At 43.7% G+C, this 23426-nt stretch overlaps 1 protein-coding gene across 1 annotated transcript in view; it reads left to right on the plus strand.

The window, feature by feature from the left end:
• The window catches only part of DACT2 (dishevelled binding antagonist of beta catenin 2), a 30126-nt gene extending 26888 nt beyond the window's left edge, over nucleotides 1-3238 (plus strand). The window contains exon 4 of the mRNA XM_063441254.1: nucleotides 827-3238. Within this exon, the coding sequence (XP_063297324.1) occupies nucleotides 827-2577 (1751 nt within the window). The 3' untranslated portion in view covers nucleotides 2578-3238. The remainder of the gene's footprint in view (nucleotides 1-826) is intronic.
• Nucleotides 3239-23426: the final 20188 nt, after the last annotated feature.

Consider the following 23426-nt stretch of genomic DNA (forward strand, 5'->3'; position numbering starts at 1 on the left):
CCCGCACGTGTAACAATTGTCAAAAATAAACATCAATGAAGGACTGGCAGCCTTAGGCCAGCTGCTGGCCTGGTCAACAAAATACCTGCCAACATATATATTGTAAATGGTGTCATGCAAATATCTTCTTATCTGTGCATGCCACATTATATTCAGTTCCACCTGGAAATATGTAATTAGTTAGAACCATAAATCAAAATATGATATAATGTACCGGTAATTCCAGGAAATTAAATATTGCTGAAGGGTAATTACAGGTTCTGTTGCTATAAAACATAAGAGAAAAACATACAATGCATAACTTCCAAAGAAAAGAAAAAAAGCACAAACCAGCAATTAGAAAAATAAAGTTATACCTTTATTTATATTGTTAAAATTCTGGGCTTGGAAACAGCAAGGCTGAAGACATGACGCTTCCGCATACATTAGAACCATAGCCAGAACACAAGCTTTTGCAATAAGTTATGTCAAGTGCATGCATTTTGGCTGCACAATTATACAAGCAGCAGTTGCAGGACATATTCGCTTTTCCCTACTCAGCCCAGATCTGACCTGCCCTTTATCATTGATGTTATTTAAATATTCATTAACCAAGTTGTTTTTGGTGTTTCCAACATGTTGGACCACTACATATATGATAAAGTATGCTCACAGTCCAAAGGAAGACCGGACACAGATAGATGAATTCTGTTGTATGCACATTTGAAAATGGATGTGTGCAACCAAACGTTTTCAATGTGCATTGCTACGTATTATATTGTGTAGCATAATTACATTATGATGACAGTTTGTAATGGATGCTTTGTTTTCTTTCTTTTTTCTGTAGGGGACCTTGACAGATTGATTCCCTTAGAGCGTAGGCTACAATCCGCTGCTGAATCTCCAAACGTTCCAGCACATTGCCGTGCTAATGACATACAGTTCCATCCAGTGGATCCAAGATACCAGAATGATTTAGTTTGTAAAAGAGGAAATGATGTGTACCCATACCCAAGCCCCCTCCATGCTGTAGCCCTTCAAAGTCCTCTTTTTGCGTTATCTGAAGAGCCCCAAGATACAGACCGTTGTGCTCTGGAAGATAACAATACTCTGAACCCTGTGATGTGTGGGATAATGGAAAGAAATGACTTGCATACAGATCTCAAACCTGGAGGTTATATAAACAAATTGCTGCAATTAAGCAAATGCAAAACTAATACCCAACCTGAATGCAAAGAAAAGACTCAGCCAGCCGTAAAACAGCAGAGACTTGTTTTAAGATCTAGCCCCGGTGGAGTAAAAATTAATAGCAGCAGTTGCCCTACCGACAAACAGGTCTACACATTAGATGTTGCCAAGGAAGAAGTCAATCCAGGAAAAGAGACATATTCTAGTGAAGTTGCAAAGCAACATGTTATGTATGATGTACATGAAAAGCAACCAGACTTCCTTCCAACACAAGAGCATAAAACTTTTAATAAGTTTCACTGTCGTCTAAGTACAATAGAGGATACCTCAGCAGAGTCTGTAGAACTTGGATCATATTCTAACTTAGCATCTGAAGAATTCATCAAAAATGCCTCACACTTACAAAGTAGACTTATACCCTCCCAAAAAAGCAAAAGGTACAGCAGCCCTAGGAATAAATGTCATAGTGGTAAAGTTGTTCAGTCTGAATTTGTCCAAGCCAATTTTGTACCAGCTGAAACCCATCAAATTAAGCTAAGACTGTCTACCTCCAAAAACAAATTAGTAAAGAAAAGAAACAGTGAAAAAAAAATAAGACCAGGGCAATCTGGGCTTGCCATGGACAAACAAAGATTAAAAGAAACTTCCAGACCCCCAAACGAATGGAGGCAGCATAATAGACCTAATACAAGTGGTGGAAAACTCATTAGAAGACCTACTTTCATTGGGGAGGCTGCTGGCAGGTCTTGTTCAGAAACAAGTTTGTATCCTGTTCAGTTTAAAATCCCACAGATTACGCCCAAGTCTCAAGTTTATAGACGTTCATCTAATGCTTTGCATTCCCTTGACAGTGTTAATGCTGAAAGGGCCATAAATAAAAAGCAGCGTAAATGGCAGTCGTCAGTAGAGATTTCAATAAAGAGTCAGCTGTCTGGATATCATGGTTGCACTAGACCAGACATAGTACAACATAGACAGCCAATAAAAAAGGCAGGTGTTATGCGGACTGTAAGTTTAAGGAATACTTCTAAGTATCACCAACCGATGGAAATCTATGCGAAAAGTGAGTCTGAATATTCAGCAGAGTGTGCCTCTCTCTTCCACTCCACCATAATTGAGACAAGTGAAGAGGAGGTCAGTGACTATACTACTAATCGATTTGGGGACAGTGAATCCAGTGAAAGTGACTCAGAAGCTTTTACAAGCACTAGCAGTATTACTCTGGAGGATACTGATGAGAGTGATTTTGTGTGGACTGAGACTACAGCTAGGCATCCCGTAGTTACAGAGTCTAGAAACAGACATCTTCAACCGGAGCCAAAAGTCTGTCGTATAAAAGCATCAAAAGCACTAAAAAAAAAAATTAGGAGATTCCAGCCAGCATCCTTAAAGGTTATAACCATGGTTTAAAGACAGGCAAGAAGTCATTCTCCTGGACAGCATGCAGTCTTTCTTTTTTTTATAGAACAATGAAAATTCTGTTTCGTGGAAAGACTTTCCTTAACTGAACTGTCAATGACCCTTCCTCTTTTTTTAAAGGGCTCTGTGTTCACACTGTACTTAATTTTGTTTGTTTTTTATTTGTTTTTCTATACATATATATTTTAACTGACATCGAAATATTGGGTTATGTAATTATATATTTTCATCAGTTGTACATATTTTGTTCTGCTGGTTGCTTGTGTGCAATGGCTTAAATAGATTTTAATGAAAGTTATTTAATATTGCGCTTTATATGTGTATATAATCTTGACTTGTTATTTAATATACCTAAAGAAAATGAACCATGATGTATGTTTTTTTCTGTTATCCGTTATACATGTGTATATTTTTTGTCTATTTAGCTAAAAGGGACATCCTAGGGTGAATTGTGGATTATATAGACACTGCATGCCACATGCTCTGTTTAACCATTGATTAAAGTTGTCTCACCCCCCACACTTTGCCCTTTATAAGTTGGCATGTGTTTAAGTACCTTATATAACCATTCCATAAATCTTTATTGCAAACCCCTCTTCCTCTGGTAAAATTAAATATTTTCATATTTACTAAATCAACTGTTGTAAACCAATGTCACCATCATCATTATTTTCTGTCTGTTAAAATAATAATAAATAAAAAAACATTCTAAACACAAAAAGGTTGTTATGTTGTTGCAAGCTCCTGACACTTATCTCCATCCTCCATCTGACATCATGGCAACCCTTGTGTGCTCCAGTCATAGGCTTATTTTAGAAAAGCCTGCGATTGGACCGTTTTGCTGGCTCAGAGCGAATTCGCACAATCTGAGCCATCGAAGGGTGGGAGGGAGTGGGTAGGCACAGATGGAGGGAGGTTTTTTTTTTGTTTTTTTTTACAAAATACACAGCAAATATGTACCATATATACTCGAGTATAAGTCGACCCGAATATAAGTCGAGACCCCTAATTTTACCCCAGAAAACTGGGAAAACGTATTGACTCGAGTATAAGACTAGGGTGGGAAATGCAGTAGCTACTGGTACATTTCTAAATAAAATTATATCCCCAAAAAATTACATTAATTGAATATTTATTTACAGTGTGTGTATGAATGAATGCAGTGTGTGTGTATATAATGCAGTGTGTTTGTATGAATGCGGTGTGTGTGTGTGAGTGCAGTGTGTGTATGAATGCTGTGTGTGTGTATGAATGCTGTGTGTGTGTGTATTAGTGCAGCGTGTGTGTGTATGAATGCAGTGTGTGTGTGTATGAATGCAGTGTGTGTATGAATGCAGTGTGTGTGTGTGTGTGTGTTATGCAGAGTGTGTTTGTGTATGTGATGCAGAGCCTTGGTGGGGGGTGGACATTTTTATTATTTTTTTAATTATTATTATTTTAATATTATTATTTTTTAATATTATTATTTTATTTTTATATCATTATTTTTTTTATATTAATATTTTATTTTTATTTTATTATTTAAATTTGTATTTATATTTTTTTCGTCCCCCCTCCCTGCTTGATACAAGGCCAGGGAGGGGGGCTCTCATTCCCTGGTGGTCCAGTGGTGTGTACTGTGCAGGAGGGGGCTGGCAGGAAGCGTTTACTTACCTTTCCTGCAGCTCCTGTCAGCTCCCTTCTCTCTCCTGCGTTCCGGTCAGCTCCCCACTGCAAGTCTCGCTGTGTCAGAGCCGCGCGGAGCGTTGCCACGGTTACCCGTGGCAACGCTCTGACCCCGCGGCTCTCGCAAGACTTGCAGTTGGAGCTGACTGGAACGCAGGAGAGAGAAGGGAGCTGACAGGAGCTGCAGGAAAGGTAAGTTACAGCTTCCTGCCAGCCCCCAACAGGACCGCCAGGCTTGTATGGTAGCCCAGTAATGAAAATTACCCCCATGATGGCATACCATTTGCAAAAGTAGACAACCCAAGGTATTATAAATGGGGTATGTCCGGTCTTTTTTAGTAGCCACTTAGTCACACTGGCCAAAGTTAGCATTCATATTTGTTGTTTGTAAAAAAATGTAAAAAACTAAATTGAACGCTAATTATGGCCAGTGTTTGTGACTAAGTGGCTACTAAAAAAAACTGGACATACCCCATTTGCAATACATTGGGTTGTCTACTTTTGCAAATGGCATGCCATCATGGGAGTAATTCTCATTTCTGGGCTACCATATGGCCTCAAAGGTAACATAACCAATCTGGCAAATATAATGTGAAAATAAAGGAAACTCAAGCCTTACATTTGACTCAGTAACTTTTGAAAACACCATAAAACCTGTGCTTTGGGGGTACTGTTATACTCGGGAGACTTCACTGAACACAAATATTAGTGTTTAAAAACAGTAAAATGTATCACAACAATTATATCTTTAGTGAAAGTACAGTTTGTGTGTGAAAAATGCATTTTTACTGATGAGATCATCATTGTGATATGTTTTACTGTTTAAAACACTAATATTTGTGTTCAGCGAAGTCTCCCGAGTAAAATACTACCTCCCATGTACAGGTTTTATGGTGTCCTGGAAAGTTAAAGGGGTAAATATAGGGCTTGCGAGCCAAATTCTCTGGACTTTCTGCCTATATATAATATAGTTCAGGTAGGTCCCCTGCAGGCACTGCGTAAGCCGGCTATTCCAGCCATGTGACCGTGAGGACCCCACGATCACATGGCCAGGGGGGGCAGAGGGAGTCTGCCTGAGCTCCCAGGCAGACCCCAGGATCACAACCACCGGTGTGGGAACGGCGGGGACCCAGTAAGTAGTAAGGAAGGTGGGGACATTCTATGATGCCACCAGCGTTTAGGACCTCCCCAAAAAGGACGGCATAGAGCGCACGCCGTCCTTAAGAGGTTAAATGAGTACAAATAAATTAATTTATTTTGAATTACTATTACAATTACTACAATTATGTACAAATTACTATTGCCAAAACTGTGAAAAGAAACACTCTTTTTCTTGCATTTTTTATAATAAAAGAGAGTTTATATATGCATAACTGACCTTTCCACACCCTCTTTTGAAGTCACGGAAGCCAATGTACAGTGCAATTAAAGTCTTCTCGAAGAGACATAAAAAACTGAGATTTGGAATATTTTATATTTTCTTTTTTGCCTTACTAAAAATCGGAGTTTTATAGATAAGAAAATCTATTTATCATAAACCACTGAAACAAAGTGTATTTTGTGCAAGCAAGTATAGTTTAAAATGTAATTGAAGCCATTGTTACCATGTTTTAAAATGGTAATAACTTTATTTTAATTATAGGATTCAGTTTAAAAATAACAGGTCGTTTCCTTGTTTATTTTTTGATTTTAGAATAATAAAAATGAATTGAGGATTTATTAGAAATGTCAAAAAGTGTACATATGACCGTCCTGTTCAAAATCTGCCTCCTTAGTGCTAGTAGGATTAACATTTAAGCCTTTAAACTGTTCCTGCTTTTGCAAAGTGACATTTACTGGGATTCATCAAACAATTGTGTTTGTAAAGACAAAGATACCAACAAAACAAAACAAGTTACCATGCCAGTTCCTATTTAATGCAGTCATAAACCCAAAACCAGTTTTTCATCCTTTCTCCCTCCTGCTGCTGTTTTCATGTTACTTCCTATTGGGAACTTACATTTCCAAAGAGCACAAGAGCCAATGTCTTAAGAAGGTGCAGGTTTATTCTTGGTGCAACACAATACATGAGTAGCGCATCATTCGAGTCTGAATTACCTTCCTGTGGCTCTACCGTCTGGAAACTTGAGTAGCAGTATTTGTACACCAGCTTAGTATTATATAACAACTTTGTTTAAAGTCTTTTTAATGGTTACATTAATACCTTATCTAAACTATTGGACAAAAAAGTATGTTAAATGTTAAAATCAATACAAATTTCTTTTCAAATTATTTCTATTGAACCGTTTCAAAATACATTTTAAACAAAAACAATTAAGGAAGGGAGGGTAAGAGGGAAAAAAGGGAGGGGGGGAGGGTTGGTTCTACTTTCTAGGATCAGTATACTATCTAGATTAAACTTGACCAAATATTTTTCTTTGGTGGATCAAATGTGACAATTTTTTTTTTTTTTTTTATATTTATTTTTTAATATGTATGCAGTTGCTGTCAGGGTCCCTTTAACATAGGAACCGCTTGAGCTGAAGCTCCAGGCACGTGCCCTCAGAATACGATCAGTGATTAAAAAAGAAGAAATAATAAAAAATACATATATATATATATATATATATATCTTACTGCCCTTTTACTCTTGCTTTGTGAAAAGGGAATTAATTAAATGGGCTTAGGGGTAACAGTGAACAAAACATGTGTGGACTGACTGGCTATACATTAGTTAAGATAAAGTTGACTTTTCATACTGTAACAATAAAATATACAATTACACTCTATAGTGAGCACACAGAGTTTATACTTATACATATGGAACAGGATTAAATAAAGACATAAAATCTAGAAAAATGAAAACAAAGAAACATGCTTTCGGTATGTAATAAAAAACACAACGTGTGGGAAGAGCATCACCCACAAAAATTGATCTGTGTTAGAGCTCTGTGTTAGAGGCTCCAAGATGCCTATAGGTTAATCCAACACAGGAACAAAGGTCCAGAACAGGAACTTAGATAATCAGGATGGGGTATTCTCTTGCTGCTTATTAAAGGATGGCACCTGGGAGCAAATGGCTGCATCCCAGCCATAACTCACACCATATCCAGCTGCTGGCCACCTGTGCCCAACACATTGACTGCATGCAATCCTTTTTATAAAGGCAGATTGACGATGCCCTGTCCTTGTGCTCTCACCCCCTGCCCTGTGTGTGGGGAAGTTACATGCTGGAGGGAAGGAACAATAAGGCTGAAAAGAGGCAGCAGGATTAACGGAGACAAAAGTGGAACTTCTATACAGGCTGATTGCAGTGCCCCCAAACCTGAACCAACCGAAAACCACAGAAGAGCCATGTGAAATAGCAGCTAGAACTATGAGGCAACCTTTCACAGTCTACCATCACAGTACTAATAAGTGTAAAATGGCCAGCATGCAGTGAATATATGTACCACTGAGCCTGGGCATGCAGTGAGCTTGTGCTTTTGTGTCAGTGAGCTTGTTTGTAGTGACCTTGTATGTATGAATATGTCAGCTTGTCTGTAGTGAGCCTTTGTGTGTCTGTGAAGTTATGTGTCTCTATGTGTATTAAAGAGCATGTGTGTATTGTGTTTTTTAATGAGCCTGTGTGTGTGTCAGTGTGTCAGATCAGGGGTGCCCAAAAGGTAGGCCCCAGATGTTTTAAAACTACAGCTTCCAGAGTTCTTTGTCAATCTAATGCATTCTAAAATATTGCAAACCTTCCTTTTGGGCACTCCTGTGTTAGATGATAAGGGTGTTACATGGTGTTGCCAAGCCAAAGTGCAGCACACAGGGGCATGGTTTAGGTGATGTTACACCATGAGTGGTGTGTATGGGGTGCAACATTTTTTGATTCTGTCTGCAAGTAAGAAGGGAAGGAGTACAAGTACAGTGCTTGTACAAGTATACAAATGAGTGCTGAGTGATATCAGGGAATCGTTCCCAGAAAGCATAGAATTAGCACATCATTAGATGCATTCAAGCTGAGCTCAGGGTGCTGATTCAGCACTGTCTGCATATTCTGCTCTGCATAATTGGCAGACTGACCTTCCAATTTTTCGGACAGACTTGCATCCCTCTCCAGACGGGACCGTCTCTTTTGGCAGTGCCAGTGACATGATTTGTTTCACTGACCCATCTCCTTTCACCCTGCCCAACAATGTCTTGCACCACAGTATGCCAATGTTGAGGGTATGGATTTGATTGGGAGATGAAAGTGAGGTATTAGCATAGGGAATGTATATTCTTATAAGTGCATCTTGTGCTTTCTGTCAATAAGATTTTGTAATAAGGCCATCATAATTGACAGCACAGGCCCAGTGGACTCTTATTCAGGCTCTAGTTACTGTAACACACAAAAAGTTCCAGAGCAAACTGGTTTAAATTTAACTTTTCAAAAGGGAAAAAGGTTTATTCCAATTTTAAGGACCCTGAAGGTTGCAAGATAACTTTGGTAGCATATTTTTGTTTTTACCTGCTGGTATGCTCCATTGCATAGTAAAACTACAGTATGGCCTCTGGCATTGTCAGGAGTTGGTGTATGTGCACAGTTGATTACAGAACAGTTAGTCTGAATCTTTATGCCATCTACTTCCATACCATTATGTTCCATGGTTTCTCTGAATTCACTGTATTCAAAGTAGACAAACACAAATTATTTAATTTTTTTAAAGCCCAACATATGCCACAGCACTGTACAATTGGGAAAAAGACAGTAACATATAAATAGACCAATACAGTCTTTAACCCCCTAAGGACCAAACTTCTGGAATAAAAGGGAATCATGACATGTCACACATGTCATGTGTCCTTAAGGGGTTAAACTCACAAGCTAAAGGTTAAAATAGGGAAATGAGACAAAAAGTAGCAGGGGGAATTTGTAAGTGATGGCAGGAAGAATTACACATATAATTGCAGTAACTGGTAACATTTAGGAGGAATGAGAAGGTTATTGACTGTGATTTCAAACAGCTGGAAGAGCATGCTATAAAGTTAGAAGGAACCACAGTGGGCAGCAGGAGAGCAGGTGAGTAAATACTGCTTAGTGGAAATAAAGTAAAATCAAGCCTTATATTTGACCCTGTAACTTTCACACTATAAAACCTACATGTGGGGTACTGTTATACTCAGGAGACTTTGCTGAACACAAATATTAGTGTATCAGAACAGTAAAACGTATCACAGCAATAATATCATCAGTGAAAGTACCGTTTGTGTGTGAAAAATGCAAAAAAAATGTCACTTTCACTGACAATATCATCGCTCTCAGGGGCGGACTGACAGGTCGGGCAGATCGGTCATGGACCCAGGGCCCGAGGCAGTCAGGGGCCCGGCAGCCCATCCATGCTCTGGCTGGGGAGATCAAAGATCTCCCCAGCCAGAACATGATTTTTTCGTTATTCCAGTGATATGCTGCAGGACCCCTGCAGCATATCACTTTGTAGTTAAACCCCCCTCTCCACCCTCACCCATTTCCCCTCTCTCAGGGAGACCTTCAGTTCTTGCTGCCAGGTCTCCAGCCGTGCGGTGCTGTGTGTGAGGAGGAAGAGGCGGGCCAGGCCTGCCCTGCCTGAAGAGCACCCGGACGATAAGGAGCTACAGCAGCCTAGCAGACAGGACAGGTAAGCTAATTTTCATTCAGCTCAGTACCCCCTGTCTCCCTGTACCCACCTCTGCTCCCACATCAGCCCCCCCCAGTACCCACATCAGCCCCCCCAGTACCCAAATCAGCCCCCCAGTACCAAAATCAGCCCCCCCAGTACCCACATCAGCCTCCCCCAGTACCCACATCAGCCCCCACCAGTACCCAAATCAGCCCCCACCAGTACCCAAATCAGCCCCCCAGTACCCACATCAGCCCCCCCAGTACCCACATCAGCCCCCCCAGTACCCACCTCAGCCCCCACCAGTACCCAAATCAGCCCCCCCAGTACCCAAATCAGCCCCCCCAGTACCCACATCAGACCCCCAGTACCCACATCAGCCCCCCCAGTACCCACCTCAGCCCCCCAGTACCCTCCTCAGCCCCCCCAGTATCCAACATCAGCCCCCCAGTACCCACATCCGCCCCTGTACCCACCTCAGCCCCCTGTACCAACATTAGCCCCCCCAGTACCCACATCAGCCCCCCCAGTACCCACCTCAGCCCCCTGTACCCACATCAGCCCCCCCAGTACCCACATAAGCCTCCCTGTACCCACCTCAGCACCCCTGTACCCACCTCAGCACCCCTGTACCCACCTCAGCCGCATGTACCCACCTCAGCCCCTTGTACCCACCTCAGCCCCCTGTACCCACATTAGCCCCCTGTACCCACATCAGCCCTCCCAGTACCCACATCAGCCCCCCCCAGTACCCACATCAGCCCCCCCCAGTACCCACCTCAGCCCCCAGTACCCACATCAGCCCCCCAGTACCCACATCAGCCCCCCCAGTACCCACCTCAGCCCACCAGTACCCAACTCTGCTCCCACCTCAGCCCCCCTGCTCCCACCTCAGCCCCCCTGCTCCTACCTCAGCCCCCCTGCACCCACCTCAGCCCCCCTGCACCCACACCAGCCCCCCGGTACCCACCTAAGCCCCCCTGTACCCACCTCAGCCCCCCTGTACCCACATCAGCCCCCCCAGTACCCACACCAGCACCCCAGTACCCACACCAGCACCCCAGTACCCACTTCAGCACCCCTGTACCCACCTCAGCCCCCAGTACCCACCTCTGCTCCCACCTCAGCCCCTCTATACCCACCTCAGCCCCCAGTACCCACCTCTGCTCCCACCTCAGCCCCCCTGTAACCACCTCAGCCCCCAGTACCCACCTCTGCTCCCACCTCAGCCCCCCTGTACCCACCTCAGTATCTACCTCAGCCCCCTGTACCCACCTCAGCCCCTTGTAACCACCTCAGCCCCCTGTAACCACCTCAGCCCCCAGTACCCACCTCAGCCCCCAGTACCCACCTCTGCTCCCACCTCAGCCCCCAGTACCCACTTCAGCCCCCTGTACCCACCTCAGCCCCCAGTACCCACCTCAGCCCCCCCTTAACCACCTCAGCCCCCCCGTAACCACCTCAGCCCCCCCGTAACCACCTCAGCCCCCAGTACCCACCTCAGCCCCCAGTACCCACCTCTGCTCCCACCTCAGCCCCCCTGTACTCACATCAGCCCCCCGTACCCACCTCAGCTCCCAATACCCACCTCTGCCCCCCTGTACCCACGTCGGCTCCCACCTAAGCCCCCTGTACCCACCTCTGCTCCCACCTCAGTGCCCACATCAGCCCCCTGTACCCACCTCTGCCCCCAGTACCCACATCATTCCCTCTTTACCCACCTCAGCCCCCAGTACCCACCTCTGCTCCCACCTCAGCTCCCCTGTACCCACCTCTGCTCCCACCTCAGCCCCCCTGTACCCACCTCTGCTCCCACCTCAGCCCCCAGTACTCACCTCAGCCCCCCTGTACCCACCTCTGCTTCCACCTTAGCCCCCCTATACCCACCTCTGCTCCCACCTCAGTGCCCACATCAGCCCCCTGTACCCACCTCAGCCCCCAGTACCCACATCATTCCCCCTTTACCCACCTCAGCCCCCAATATCCACCTCTGCTCCCACCTCAGCCCCCAGTACCCACCTCGGCCCCCCTGTACCCACCTCGGCTCCCACCTAAGCCCCCCTGTACCTACCTCTGCTCCCACCTCAGTGCCCACATCTGCCCCCTGTACCCACCTCAGCCCCCAGTACCCACCTCTGCTCCTACCTCAGCCCCATGTACCCACATCAGTCCCTGTACCCACCTCAGTGCCCACATCAGCCCCCCTGTACCCACTTCAGCCCCAGTACCCACCTCAGCCCCCAGTACCCACATCATCCCCCCTGTACCCACCTCTGCTCCCACCTCGGTCCCCAGTACCCACCTCTGCTCCCGCCTCAGCCCCCAGTACCCACCTCAGCCCCCAGTACCCACCTCTGCTCCCACCTCAGCCCCCAGTACCCACCTCAGCCCCCAGTACCCACATCAGCCCCCCTGTACCCACCTCTGCTCCCACCTCGGCCCCCAGTACCCACCCCTGCTCCCACCTCGGTCCCCAGTACGGACCTCAGCCCCCAGTACCCACCTCTGCTCCCACCTCAGCCCCCTGTACCCACCTCAGCCCCCAGTACCCACCTCATCCCCCCGTAACCATCTCAGCCCCCCCGTAACCATCTCAGCCCCCCCGTAACCACCTCAGCCCCCAGTACCCACCTCTGCTCCCACCTCAGCCCCCCTGTACCCACATCAGCCCCCCTGTACCCACCTCAGCCCCCAGTACCCACATCATCACCCCTTTACCCACCTCAGCCCCCAGTACCCACCTCTGCTCCCACCTCAGCCCCCCTGTACCCACCTCTGCTCCCACCTCAGCCCCCAGTACTCACCTCAGCCCCCCTGTACCCACCTCAGCCCCCCTGTACCCACCTCTGCTTCCACCTTAGCCCCCCTATACCCACCTCAGCCCCCAATATCCAGCTCTGTTCCCACCTCAGCCCCCAGTACCCACCTCGGCCCCCCTGTACCCACCTCGGATCCCACCTAAGCCCCCCTGTACCCACCTCTGCTCCCACCTCAGTGCCCACATCAGCCCCCTGTACCCACCTCAGCCCCCAGTACCCACCTCTGCTCCCACCTCAGCCCCCTGTACCCACATCAGTCCCCCTGTACCCACCTCAGCCCCAGTACCCACCTCAGCCCCCTAACCACCTCAGCCCCCCAGTACCCACCTCAGCCCCCAGTACCCACATCAGCCCCCCTGTACCCACCTCTGCTCCCACCTCGGCCCCCAGTACCCACCTCTGCTCCCACCTCAGCCCCCAGTACCCACCTCAGCCCCCAGTACCCACCTCAGCCCCCCTGCTCCTAGCTCAGCCCCCAGTACCCATCTCTGCTTCCACCTCTGCCCCTCATTACCCACCTCAACCTCCTTTACCCACCTCAGCCCCCAGTACCCACATCTGCTCCCACCTCAGCCCCCAGTACCCACCTCTGCTCCCACCTCAGCCCCCCTGTACCCACCTCAGCCCCCAATACCCACCTCTGCTCCCACCTCAGCCCCCCTGTACCCACATCAGCCCCCAGTACCCACCTCTGCTCCCACCTCAGCCCCCAATACCCACCTAAGCTCCTCCTCCACACACCACATCTCCCCTTGCACCCACCTTAGCCCCCTTTCTCCCTGTACCCACCTCAGCCCCCCTGTACTAACCACAGCTCTGCACCCACCTCAGCCCCCCTGTACTAACCACAGCTCCCCCTGCACCTGACTCAGTTCCCCTGCACCTACCCCAGCCACCATTCCTCCTTACACTCACCCCAGGATCTACCTATCCCTGTACCCACCTAATCCCCTATGCACCAATCACAGCCCCTATGCCACCTCCACCTAACATAGCTCCTACACCTTCCAGTACCCACACAGCCACTATGTCCCTCCCTGTGCCCACTACACCTCTATGTCCCATCCTGTGCCCACAACAGCCCCTTGTCTATCCGCACCCACTACAGCTCCTTCTGCACACACCACATCTCCCCCTGCACCCACCTCGGCTCTCCCTTTACCCACCGAGTGCACCAACCACAGCTCCCCCGGCACCCACCTCAGCCCCGTCTGCATCCACCACAGCTGCTCCTCAGGCCCCCTGCACTCACCTCAGCCACCATTCCTCCCAACACTCACCCCAGGATCTACCTATCCATGTTTCCACCCAAGCCCCTATGCTCCCACCACATCCCTTATGCCACCTCCAACTACCATAGCTCCTATCCCTTTCAGTACCCACCACAGCCCCTATGTCCCTCCTGCGCTCGCCACAACATCTATGTCCCACCTCATACTCTGTCCAGCCCCACCCCCACTTCAGTCCCCGTGCCTCCCCACGCCCACCTCAGTTCCCGCGCCTCACAGTGCCCACCACAGCCCCTGTGCCTCCCTGCACCTATTTCAGCATTTATCCCCCTACACACACACTACAGCCACTATCCAACTTATACACAGTAGAGCCTCTATAATCCAAACAGGCACACACTACAGCCCCAGTAACCACCAGATGCCTACTACAGATTCTATCCCACACACACTGCAACACAGCCAGCCCTCTCTACTCACATAATGCACTGCAAATAGCCCCATTCACACACGCAAAAACGCACAAGGAGCCTCACTGTATAGACACACCACAAGCAGCATCCCCACACATACAAAATTACATGCAGCCTCCCTTCACATACACATCACAAACAGCATACCCACCATTGCAATACTGCACACAGCCTTCACACACACAACTTTTACAATCTCTTATAAAGCGCCAACATATTCTGCAGCGCTGTACAATAGCTAAAACAAGAGAGAGGATTAATCTAACACAACACTTTGACATACAGGAACACTACATCACTAGCCACATCCCCACACATGCAACCCCACAAGTAGACGCCAAACACATGTGGCTAGTTGTAAGGTGGGGGATGCTGCTTGTGATGTCCTTAGCAAAATTAGTGGAAGTGTGTAATTAAATGTGCTTTATTTTAATTGCTGGGGAGGCACGCCAGCAAGGGTTACTCCATCTAAAAACAGTGTTTATTCAACCCCTTAAAAGTAAATCTGGCCATTTTGGGGGGCACTCAGGGATGTGGGAGTCAGGGATGTGTGGCTCTCACACATCCATTCTGTGTTCTGGGCAGCCTACACATAATATATGTGTAAAAGCACCAGAAAGAAGGGGGAGAAGAATAGCAGGGGACCAGAAAATCTTGTACCATGACCAGGAGGGCGGGCCCTTGATCACCCACTGCCCGAGGGCCCTTGGAGGTGTCAGTCTGCCCCTGATCGCTGTGATATGTTTTACTGTTTTTAATGTAAGAATTAAGAGAAAGGTTACGTTAAAAGCAAACTCCCCAGTAGTACAGATTGTTGTAGCACTTCATTGGGTATTTCACTATCTACCTGCCTCTGTCACAAATTAGACAGTTTTCAAAATGTGTTTGCTTGTGCGTTGTATCTAATCATCTAAACAATATTTTTCCCCTTAGCAAAACACTGGTTTTCAGTACAAAATGTTCTTTCAGAAAGTTGTTTTCTACAATAACCTTTTTCTTTGTCCATGGACAACCTTAGTCGCTACAGTGCCAAAATAAGGACACTAGGTTTAGAATTCAGGCCTAGATATAGTTACATACATAGTTAGATAGCTGAAAAGAGACTTGCGTCCATCAAGTTCAGCCTTCCTCACACCTGTTTTTTGCTGTTGATCCAAAAGAAAAAAAAACAAACAAAAAAAAAAAAAAACCCCAGTTTGAAGCACAATTTTGCAACAAGCTAGGACAAAAAATTCCTTCTTGACCCCAGAATGGCAGTCAGATTTATCCTTGAATCAAGCAGTTATTACCCTACATTGAAAGATTATATCCTTGAATATTCTGTCTTTGCAAGTATGCATCTAGTAGCTGTTTGAACATCTGTATGGACTCTGATAAAACCACTTCTTCAGGCAGAGAATTCCACATCCTGATTGTTCTTACAGTAAAAAAACCTTTCCTTTGCCTTAGACGAAATCTTCTTTCTTCCAGTCTAAACGCATGGCCTCGTGTCCTATGTAAAGTCCGGTTTGTGAATAGATTTCCACACAATGGTTTGTATTGGCCCCGAATATATTTGTATAATGTTATCATATCCCCTCTCAGGCGACGTTTTTCTAAACTAAATAGGTTTAAATTTGTTAACCTTTCTTCATAGCTGATATGTTCCATTCCTTTTATTAATTTTGTAGCCCGCCTCTGCACTTTTTCTAGTGCCATGATATCCTTCTTTAGAACAGGTGCCCAAAATTGCACAGCATATTCAATATGTGGTCTTACCAGTGATTTATAGAGAGGCAAAATGATATTCTCGTCCCGAGAATGAATGCCCTTTTTCATGCATGACAATACCTTACTGGCCTTGGCCACTGCTGATTGACATTGCACATTGTTGCATAGTTTGTTGTCTATAACAATTCCCAAGTCCTTTTCGTGTGTTGTTATCCCTAATTCGCTTCCATTAAGGGTATACGTTGCTTGTGTATTCTTTACGCCGAAGTGCATAACTTTGCATTTTTCAACATTAAATTTCATCTGCCATTTGAGTGCCCAGTCCTCCAGTCTATCTAAATCCTTCTGCAGCAAAGTAATATCTTGCTCACATTGTATTATTTTACAAAGTTTTGTGTCATCTGCAAACACTGAAACATGACTTTCAATGCTGTCTTCAAGATCATTTATAAAAATGTTAAATAGAAGGGGTCCCAGAACAGACCCCTGAGGGACACCACTTGCCACCTCTGTCCAGCTTGAAAATTTACCATTAACGACAACTCTTTGTATTCTGTTTTTAAGCCAATGTTCTACCCAAGAACAAGCATTTTCATCGAGACCGATTTCCTTGAGTTTGAACACTAATCTTTTGTGTGGAACTGTATCAAATGCCTTGGCAAAATCCAAATAGATCACATCCACTGCAACACCCTGATCTATACTTCTACTTACTTCTTCGTAGAACGCAATCAAGTTAGTTTGACATGACCTGTGCTTCATAAAACCGTGCTGATTTTTGCTGATAACCATATTCTTCTCAAGGAATTCTTGAATATTATCCCTTAATAACCTTTCAAATATTTTACCAGCCACAGAAGTTAAGCTCACAGGTCTATAATTTCCAGGCAAGGATTTTGAACCCTTTTTGAATATAGGAACCACATCTGCCTTCCTCCAATCCTCCGGAACACTTCCTGAAAGAAAAGAATCTTGAAAGATTAAAAACAGAGGTTCACTTATTTCTACACTTAGTTCCTTAAGTACACGTGGATGGATACCGTCAGGCCCTGGAGCTTTGTTTATATTAACTTTCTTTAGTTGCTGCAGCACATTGTCTTGAGTTAACCAATTACAATTATTCTGCAAGTTTTTAGTAGCAATCATTTGCACATCTATTGCCATGGGTTCTTCTTTAATATATACGGAGGAGAAATAGTTATTTAGAATTCCTGCCTTTTCTTGGTCTTCATTAACTAACACCCCCGTTTCAGTTTTAAGTGTACCTATACTTTCATTTTTGGGTTTTTTGGAATTTATGTACTTAAAAAATGCTTTGGGGTTGGTTTTGCTCTCTTTAGCTATCATTTTTTCATTTTGAAGTTTAGCAAGTTTAATTGCCTTTTTGCACGCATTATTTGCTTTCTTATATCTTTTATAAGATGCATCTGATTTGTCTGATTTAAATGCTTTAAATGCCCTTTTCTTATTTTTAATCTCTTGTTTTACTTCTCTACTAAGCCACATTGGTTTTAATTTGTTTCTTTTATACTTATTTCCCAATGGTACATACTGAGAAATGTACCTTTCTAATATTTGTTGGAAGATGATCCATTTATCCTCAGTGTTCTTTTCACTAAAGAGTTTATGCCAGTCAATATATTGTAAAGCTTCCCTTATCTTATTGAAATTGGCCTTTTTAAAATTATATGTTTTAGTATACCCCATGTGCTTTTGTTTTTTTGAGTTTATTTCAAAGGACACTATATTGTGATCACTATTTCCCAAGTGCTCACCTACTTGAATGTTGGTCAAAAGATCAACGTTGTTTGTTAAAACCAGGTCCAGACAAGCGTCCATTCTAGTTGGTGCTTGTACAAGTTGTGACATGAAGTTGTCATTTAACAAGTTTAAAAACCTAATTCCCTTTGCTGAGCTACTAGTCCCTATGTCCCAATTTATGTCTGGGTAATTAAAATCTCCAATAATTAAAGTGTTACCAAGATTTGCAGCTTTCTCAATTTGCTCAAACAGCTGTTGTTCCTCGTCAATATTAACATTAGGTGGTTTATAACATATCCCAACCAATAGTTGGTTTCCCTTCTTTTCCCCCAAGCAGATATTTACCCATAAAGCTTCCACATTTTCCTCATCGCATTCAATTTGCTTAAGATTTGGCTTTAAATCATGGTTGACATACAAACATACCCCACCACCCTTCTTGTTTTTCCTATCCTTCCTAAATAATGTGTACCCATTTAAGTTAACTGCCCAGTCATGTGTCTCATCCCACCATGTTTCAGTTATGCCTATTATATCATATTGTTTAGTGTATGCTAATGCCTCTAGTTCCCCCATTTTGTTATTTAGGCTCCTTGCATTAGTAAGCATACATTTAATATCATGCGTCTCTTGTTTATTTTGTGAATTACCAACATTACATAGCTTCTCTGTTCTGAGCTTGCCCCTCCCCCCGTCTCCACCCTCCTTATACTGTTCTAAAGCCCATCTCCTTTCTGTCCTATCTCCATTTTGTAGATTGCTATGACCCTCCCCCCCTACTACTAGTTTAAAATCTCCTCCAACCTTCTAGCCATCCTATCCCCCAGCACTGCAGACCCCCTTCCGTTTAGGTGCAATCCATCACTACTATATAGGTTGTACCCAATCGCAAAGTCGGCCCAGTGCTCTAAAAACCCAAAACCCTCCTTCCTGCACCAAGACTTCAGCCACGCATTAACCTCTCTAATCTCCCGCTGCCTTTCCACTGTAGCACGTGGCACAGGTAATATCTCAGAGAATACCACCTTGGAGGTCCTTTTCTTGAGTTTGCTACCTAATTCCCTGAAATCATTCTTTAGGACCTTCCATCTTCCTCTTACTTTGTCATTGGTATGACTATGTTCAATTATGTGTTGATGCTTTAAATATGTTGAAAATTCCACCGATGCGATTTTGTATTTCTATCTATCTGTGGTGCATGAATGGAAATACCCAGCCATTGTAGAACTACAACTTCCATCATGTACTTATAGCATTAACGCTGCCAGAGTATAATTGCAGTTGTAGTTGTGTAATAGCTGGAAATCTACCCGTTGCACCCCCATAAAGTTAAATTAGATAAATTTGTTAAATTCATAATCTTCTTAATGGAAGTGGAAAAAATGGTCATTATAGTATGACTAGATTACTTTTAAAAATTGGAATCGAACAACCGTAAAAACCATTGGAGCTCACTATCCTATGCATAAGTGAGTGTTTTATGATTTTTTGAAGTAGTAGAGACTGGGTGAGCATCTAATGGAGAAGGGAAGGGAGTTCCACAGGTACGAAGCAGCCCTAGAGAAATCGTGAAGGCAAGCATCAGAGGTGGAGTACTAAGAGAGTAAATACCTAGATCTTCAGCAGACCGTAAGGCCTAGATGGGACATACTTGTGTATCAGGGAGGATACATAGGTTGCAGCAGCATTATGTTGGGATTTGTAAGTAAGAACCGGAATTTAAAATTGAGCCCTTTATCTTACGGGAAGCCAATGCAGGGACTGACAGAGAAGTGAGACATGGGTGTTGATGGCGGACAGTACTATAGACTGTAAGGGGGCAAGTTGGGAGACCACTGAGAAGTGGATTGCAGCAGTCAAGGCAAATGAGGATAGTGGCATGGATTAGCACCTTAGCTGCATCTGGCATTAAGTAGAAGAGAATGCTTAACGCCTTACATGTTTTTGAGATAGAAGCTACAGGATTTGGTGGTTGACTGGACATGAGCAGTGAAGGAGAGGTCGGAGTCAAAGAGAACACCTAGGCAACAAGCTATCATAGAGCTGATGGCAGTGCTGTTAACATGGAGGGAGACAGAAACAGGAGTAGCAACACTTGAGGAAGGAAAGACCAGAAGTTCTGTGTTGGACAGGTTGAGTTTAAGGAAGTGGGCAGCCATCTAGTTAGACAAAGCAAAGAGGCAGTCGGAAACACGAGTCAGGAGGGGCGTGCGGGGAGAGATGAGGAGAGGACAGATAGATTTGCGTGTTATCTGCATAGAAATGATATTGGAAGCCAAACGAGCTGATGAGTTCACCAAGGAGGCAGTATAGGTCGAGAAAAGTAGGGGACCAAGGACTGAACCTTGGGGAACACCAAAAGAGAGGGGGTGGGAGGAAGAGGCAGAGCCAGAGAAAGAAACACTGAAAGAGTTTTTGGAAAGGTAGGAGGAGCACCAGGATAGAGCAATATCTCATAGACCGATATTACGGAGGATGAGAAAAAACTATTGATCAACAGTGTCAAAAGCAGCAGAAAGGTCAAGGAGAATTAGGATAGGATAGTGACCAAAATATTTTGCAGCAAGTAGATCATTGGATACTTTGGTCAGAGCCGCTTCCACAGATTAATTAACACGGAAAACAGATTGGAGCGTGTTGAGCAGAGAGTTAGATGCGAGGAATTCTAGGAATGATTAATGTGAAATTATTTTAATCTTTGGAATATATAAAATATATGGCAACAACTCATGTCTTTATTATAAAGAATATAACTAATATAAAAGGGTAAACATATAAGAATATCAAATAGCTGAGTAGCCATATATGTCTAGTGATACAGATGCAAAATAATAAGAGTATTAAAGTGTCTTATATATTATAGATAATGAATAAATAAATGAATAAAAAAATACAACCCAGAGGCTAAATAATCTATTTTTCTACACAGTGTATCAGCTGTGATCTCAATCTTGACTATATAATCAAAATGATTATCATCACATTTCGGGGATAGAGGTAGCATACTATTCTCTCTGCTGAAATGTATATTTTTCTTCTTTACTGCATAAGCAGAACAAAGTGCCTGGAAGAGTTTCAAGTCTGTAGCGTTGAAATATAAAGAATGGTTGTATTGCGCTAGATCTGGATCTGGTCTTTCAACTCTTGAACCATAGCTGTATCTTTATATTCATGGTGCAAGTCCATTCCTTCAGGACCTATGCAGTGTATTTCAAAATTGTGTCTTTACTATGACATTCTGTCATAGACCATCAGGTAAAAGAAGACATTATTTCAGTTGATGTAACTGTAAAGACTGATTAACAATATTTTAAGAATTTGGAAGGTCACAGAAATAGATGTGTCTTCTAAACTTCATTGAAAAGCATTTTCAAGGCTTTCTGACTTAGGCAAATTCTCTTTGAGGAAACTGTCAAATTTCATTATTTAAACTGAATGGCATATTTCTTTAGGAGAGGAAACTAACTTAGCACTCCATTTAAAATAGATCCAATTTTTCCAAGCAGTATGTTCTCCTGCAACTGATTTCTCACAGTTTAACTGACAGCATGTGGTCTCAACACTTTCAATACGTGGTATTTCACATAACTAAGAGCCTATGCTAAGTATAGGAGGCTGGGATATCTACCTTTTTAATTGTGACCCCAATCAATGGTTTTATCTCCTGAGAAACATACTCGCTTACACTCAACAATACTATATTATGCTAATGTAATATGCAACTATATATTGTATATATACAATTATATTAGACTAAAAAAAATTAAATCGGGGACTATATGCAAATTTCACCATTACAGATGTATTCTATTCAGTGATTTTATGTTCATTTAGAGTTTAGTCAAGTTTGTTAATTTTACTAAATTATATGAATATTTACTAGGTAGTATCTAATAGCAAAGTAGGTTCAATTCTAATCTTTAAAATATTTGAATTTAATAGATTCTAGCCCTTTTAGATATCAATTATTTTACATATCACATTTTACATAAATCAGGTACTCACTTATAGATTTAAATTAGACGTTATAAACCTTACAGGGACACTATAATGACCAGAACACCTACAGCTTAATGTAGTTGCTTTTTGTGTCTATAGCATGTCCATGCAGGCTTTTTGATGTAAACACTGTCTATATTTGCTGCCTAGTAACACCTCTAGCAACAGTCACTTGGATGTACACTGGATGTGAATCAGCATTTCCAAGCTCTGTATGGAGGCACTGAACATTCCTCATAGAGATGCATTGATTCAATCAATCTCTATGAGAAGATGATGATTGGCGCAGCACAGCCGTTTGCTACACTGAGGGGCTAAACAGAGTCAGTTGCGGTGTTGGAAAAAAGGTGAATTTAAACTCCTTTTTAAATCAAAGAGGGGAGGATGGTAACCTAAATATAATTTTACCACTAGTGTCAGAAATAAGTTTGTGTTTCTGACATTGTAGTGTTCCTTTAAAGATTAACATGGACTAGATCAAAGATTTTAAATTAAAGGACCACTATAGTGTCAGGAAAACATACTTGTTTTCCTGGCACTATAGGGTCTCTAGGTCCCCCTCACCCTCTGGGCCCCCTTCCCGCCGGGCTCCCTTGGTGCGGGGAACTCTCCTCCTCCTTTTTGCCGTCATCGCCTGAATGTGCATGCGCGGCAAGAGCCGTGCACGCATTCAGCCAGTCCATATGGAAGCAATTTCAATGCTTTCCTATGGACGCTGGCGTCTGCTCACTGTGAAAATCATAGTGAGAAGCGCGGAAGCGCCTCTAGCGGCTGTCAATGAGACAGCCACTAGAGGCTGGATTAACCCATAGGTAAACATAGCAGTTTTTCTGAAACTGCAATGTTTACAGCAGAAATGGTTAATCCTAGATGGACCTGGCACCCAGGCCACTTCATTAAGCTGAAGTGGTCTGGGTACCTATAGAGGCCCTTTAACTCTAAAAAAAAAACCCTTGTATGTGTCAGACCGAGTACTGTATGAGTCAATTTGTCATTGTAGGTAGGATTACCTAAGCTCAGGCAATAGTAGAGTATCAGTCCCAATGCAAGCACTCTAAAAGCTGCAATGACTGTTTGGTCAGAACCTGATTGTATCCACAAGAAAATAAAATCTAAACAGTCAGTTTAGTATACTCTGGAAAATTCTAACATATAATCCTGGGACATTGGGATTTTCAATGTATTTTGCATGATTGGCCATTAATATCACAAGATCTGTGTTTATGAAGGGATCATTTATTACTGGCTCTGTACATCTACAATGAACAAAATTATAAAAGCAACACTTGTTTTGCCCCATTTCTCATGAGCTAAATTCAAAGATCTAAGATTTTTCTATGTACACATTTCTCTCAAATATTGTTCACAAATCTGTCTAAATCTGTGTTATTGAGCACTTCTTCTTTGCATAGATAATCCATTCAAAAACCAGTCAGTATCTGGTGTGACCACCTTTTGCCTCACGCAGTGCAACACATCTCCTTTGCATAGAGTTGACCAGGTTGTTGATTGTGGCCTGTGGAATGTTGGTCCACTCCTCTTCAATGGCTATGCAAAGTTGATGGATATTGGCAGGACCTG

This window comes from Pelobates fuscus, chromosome 2 (assembly GCF_036172605.1).
Source record: "Pelobates fuscus isolate aPelFus1 chromosome 2, aPelFus1.pri, whole genome shotgun sequence".
In the NCBI taxonomy this organism is placed as follows: domain Eukaryota; kingdom Metazoa; phylum Chordata; class Amphibia; order Anura; family Pelobatidae; genus Pelobates; species Pelobates fuscus.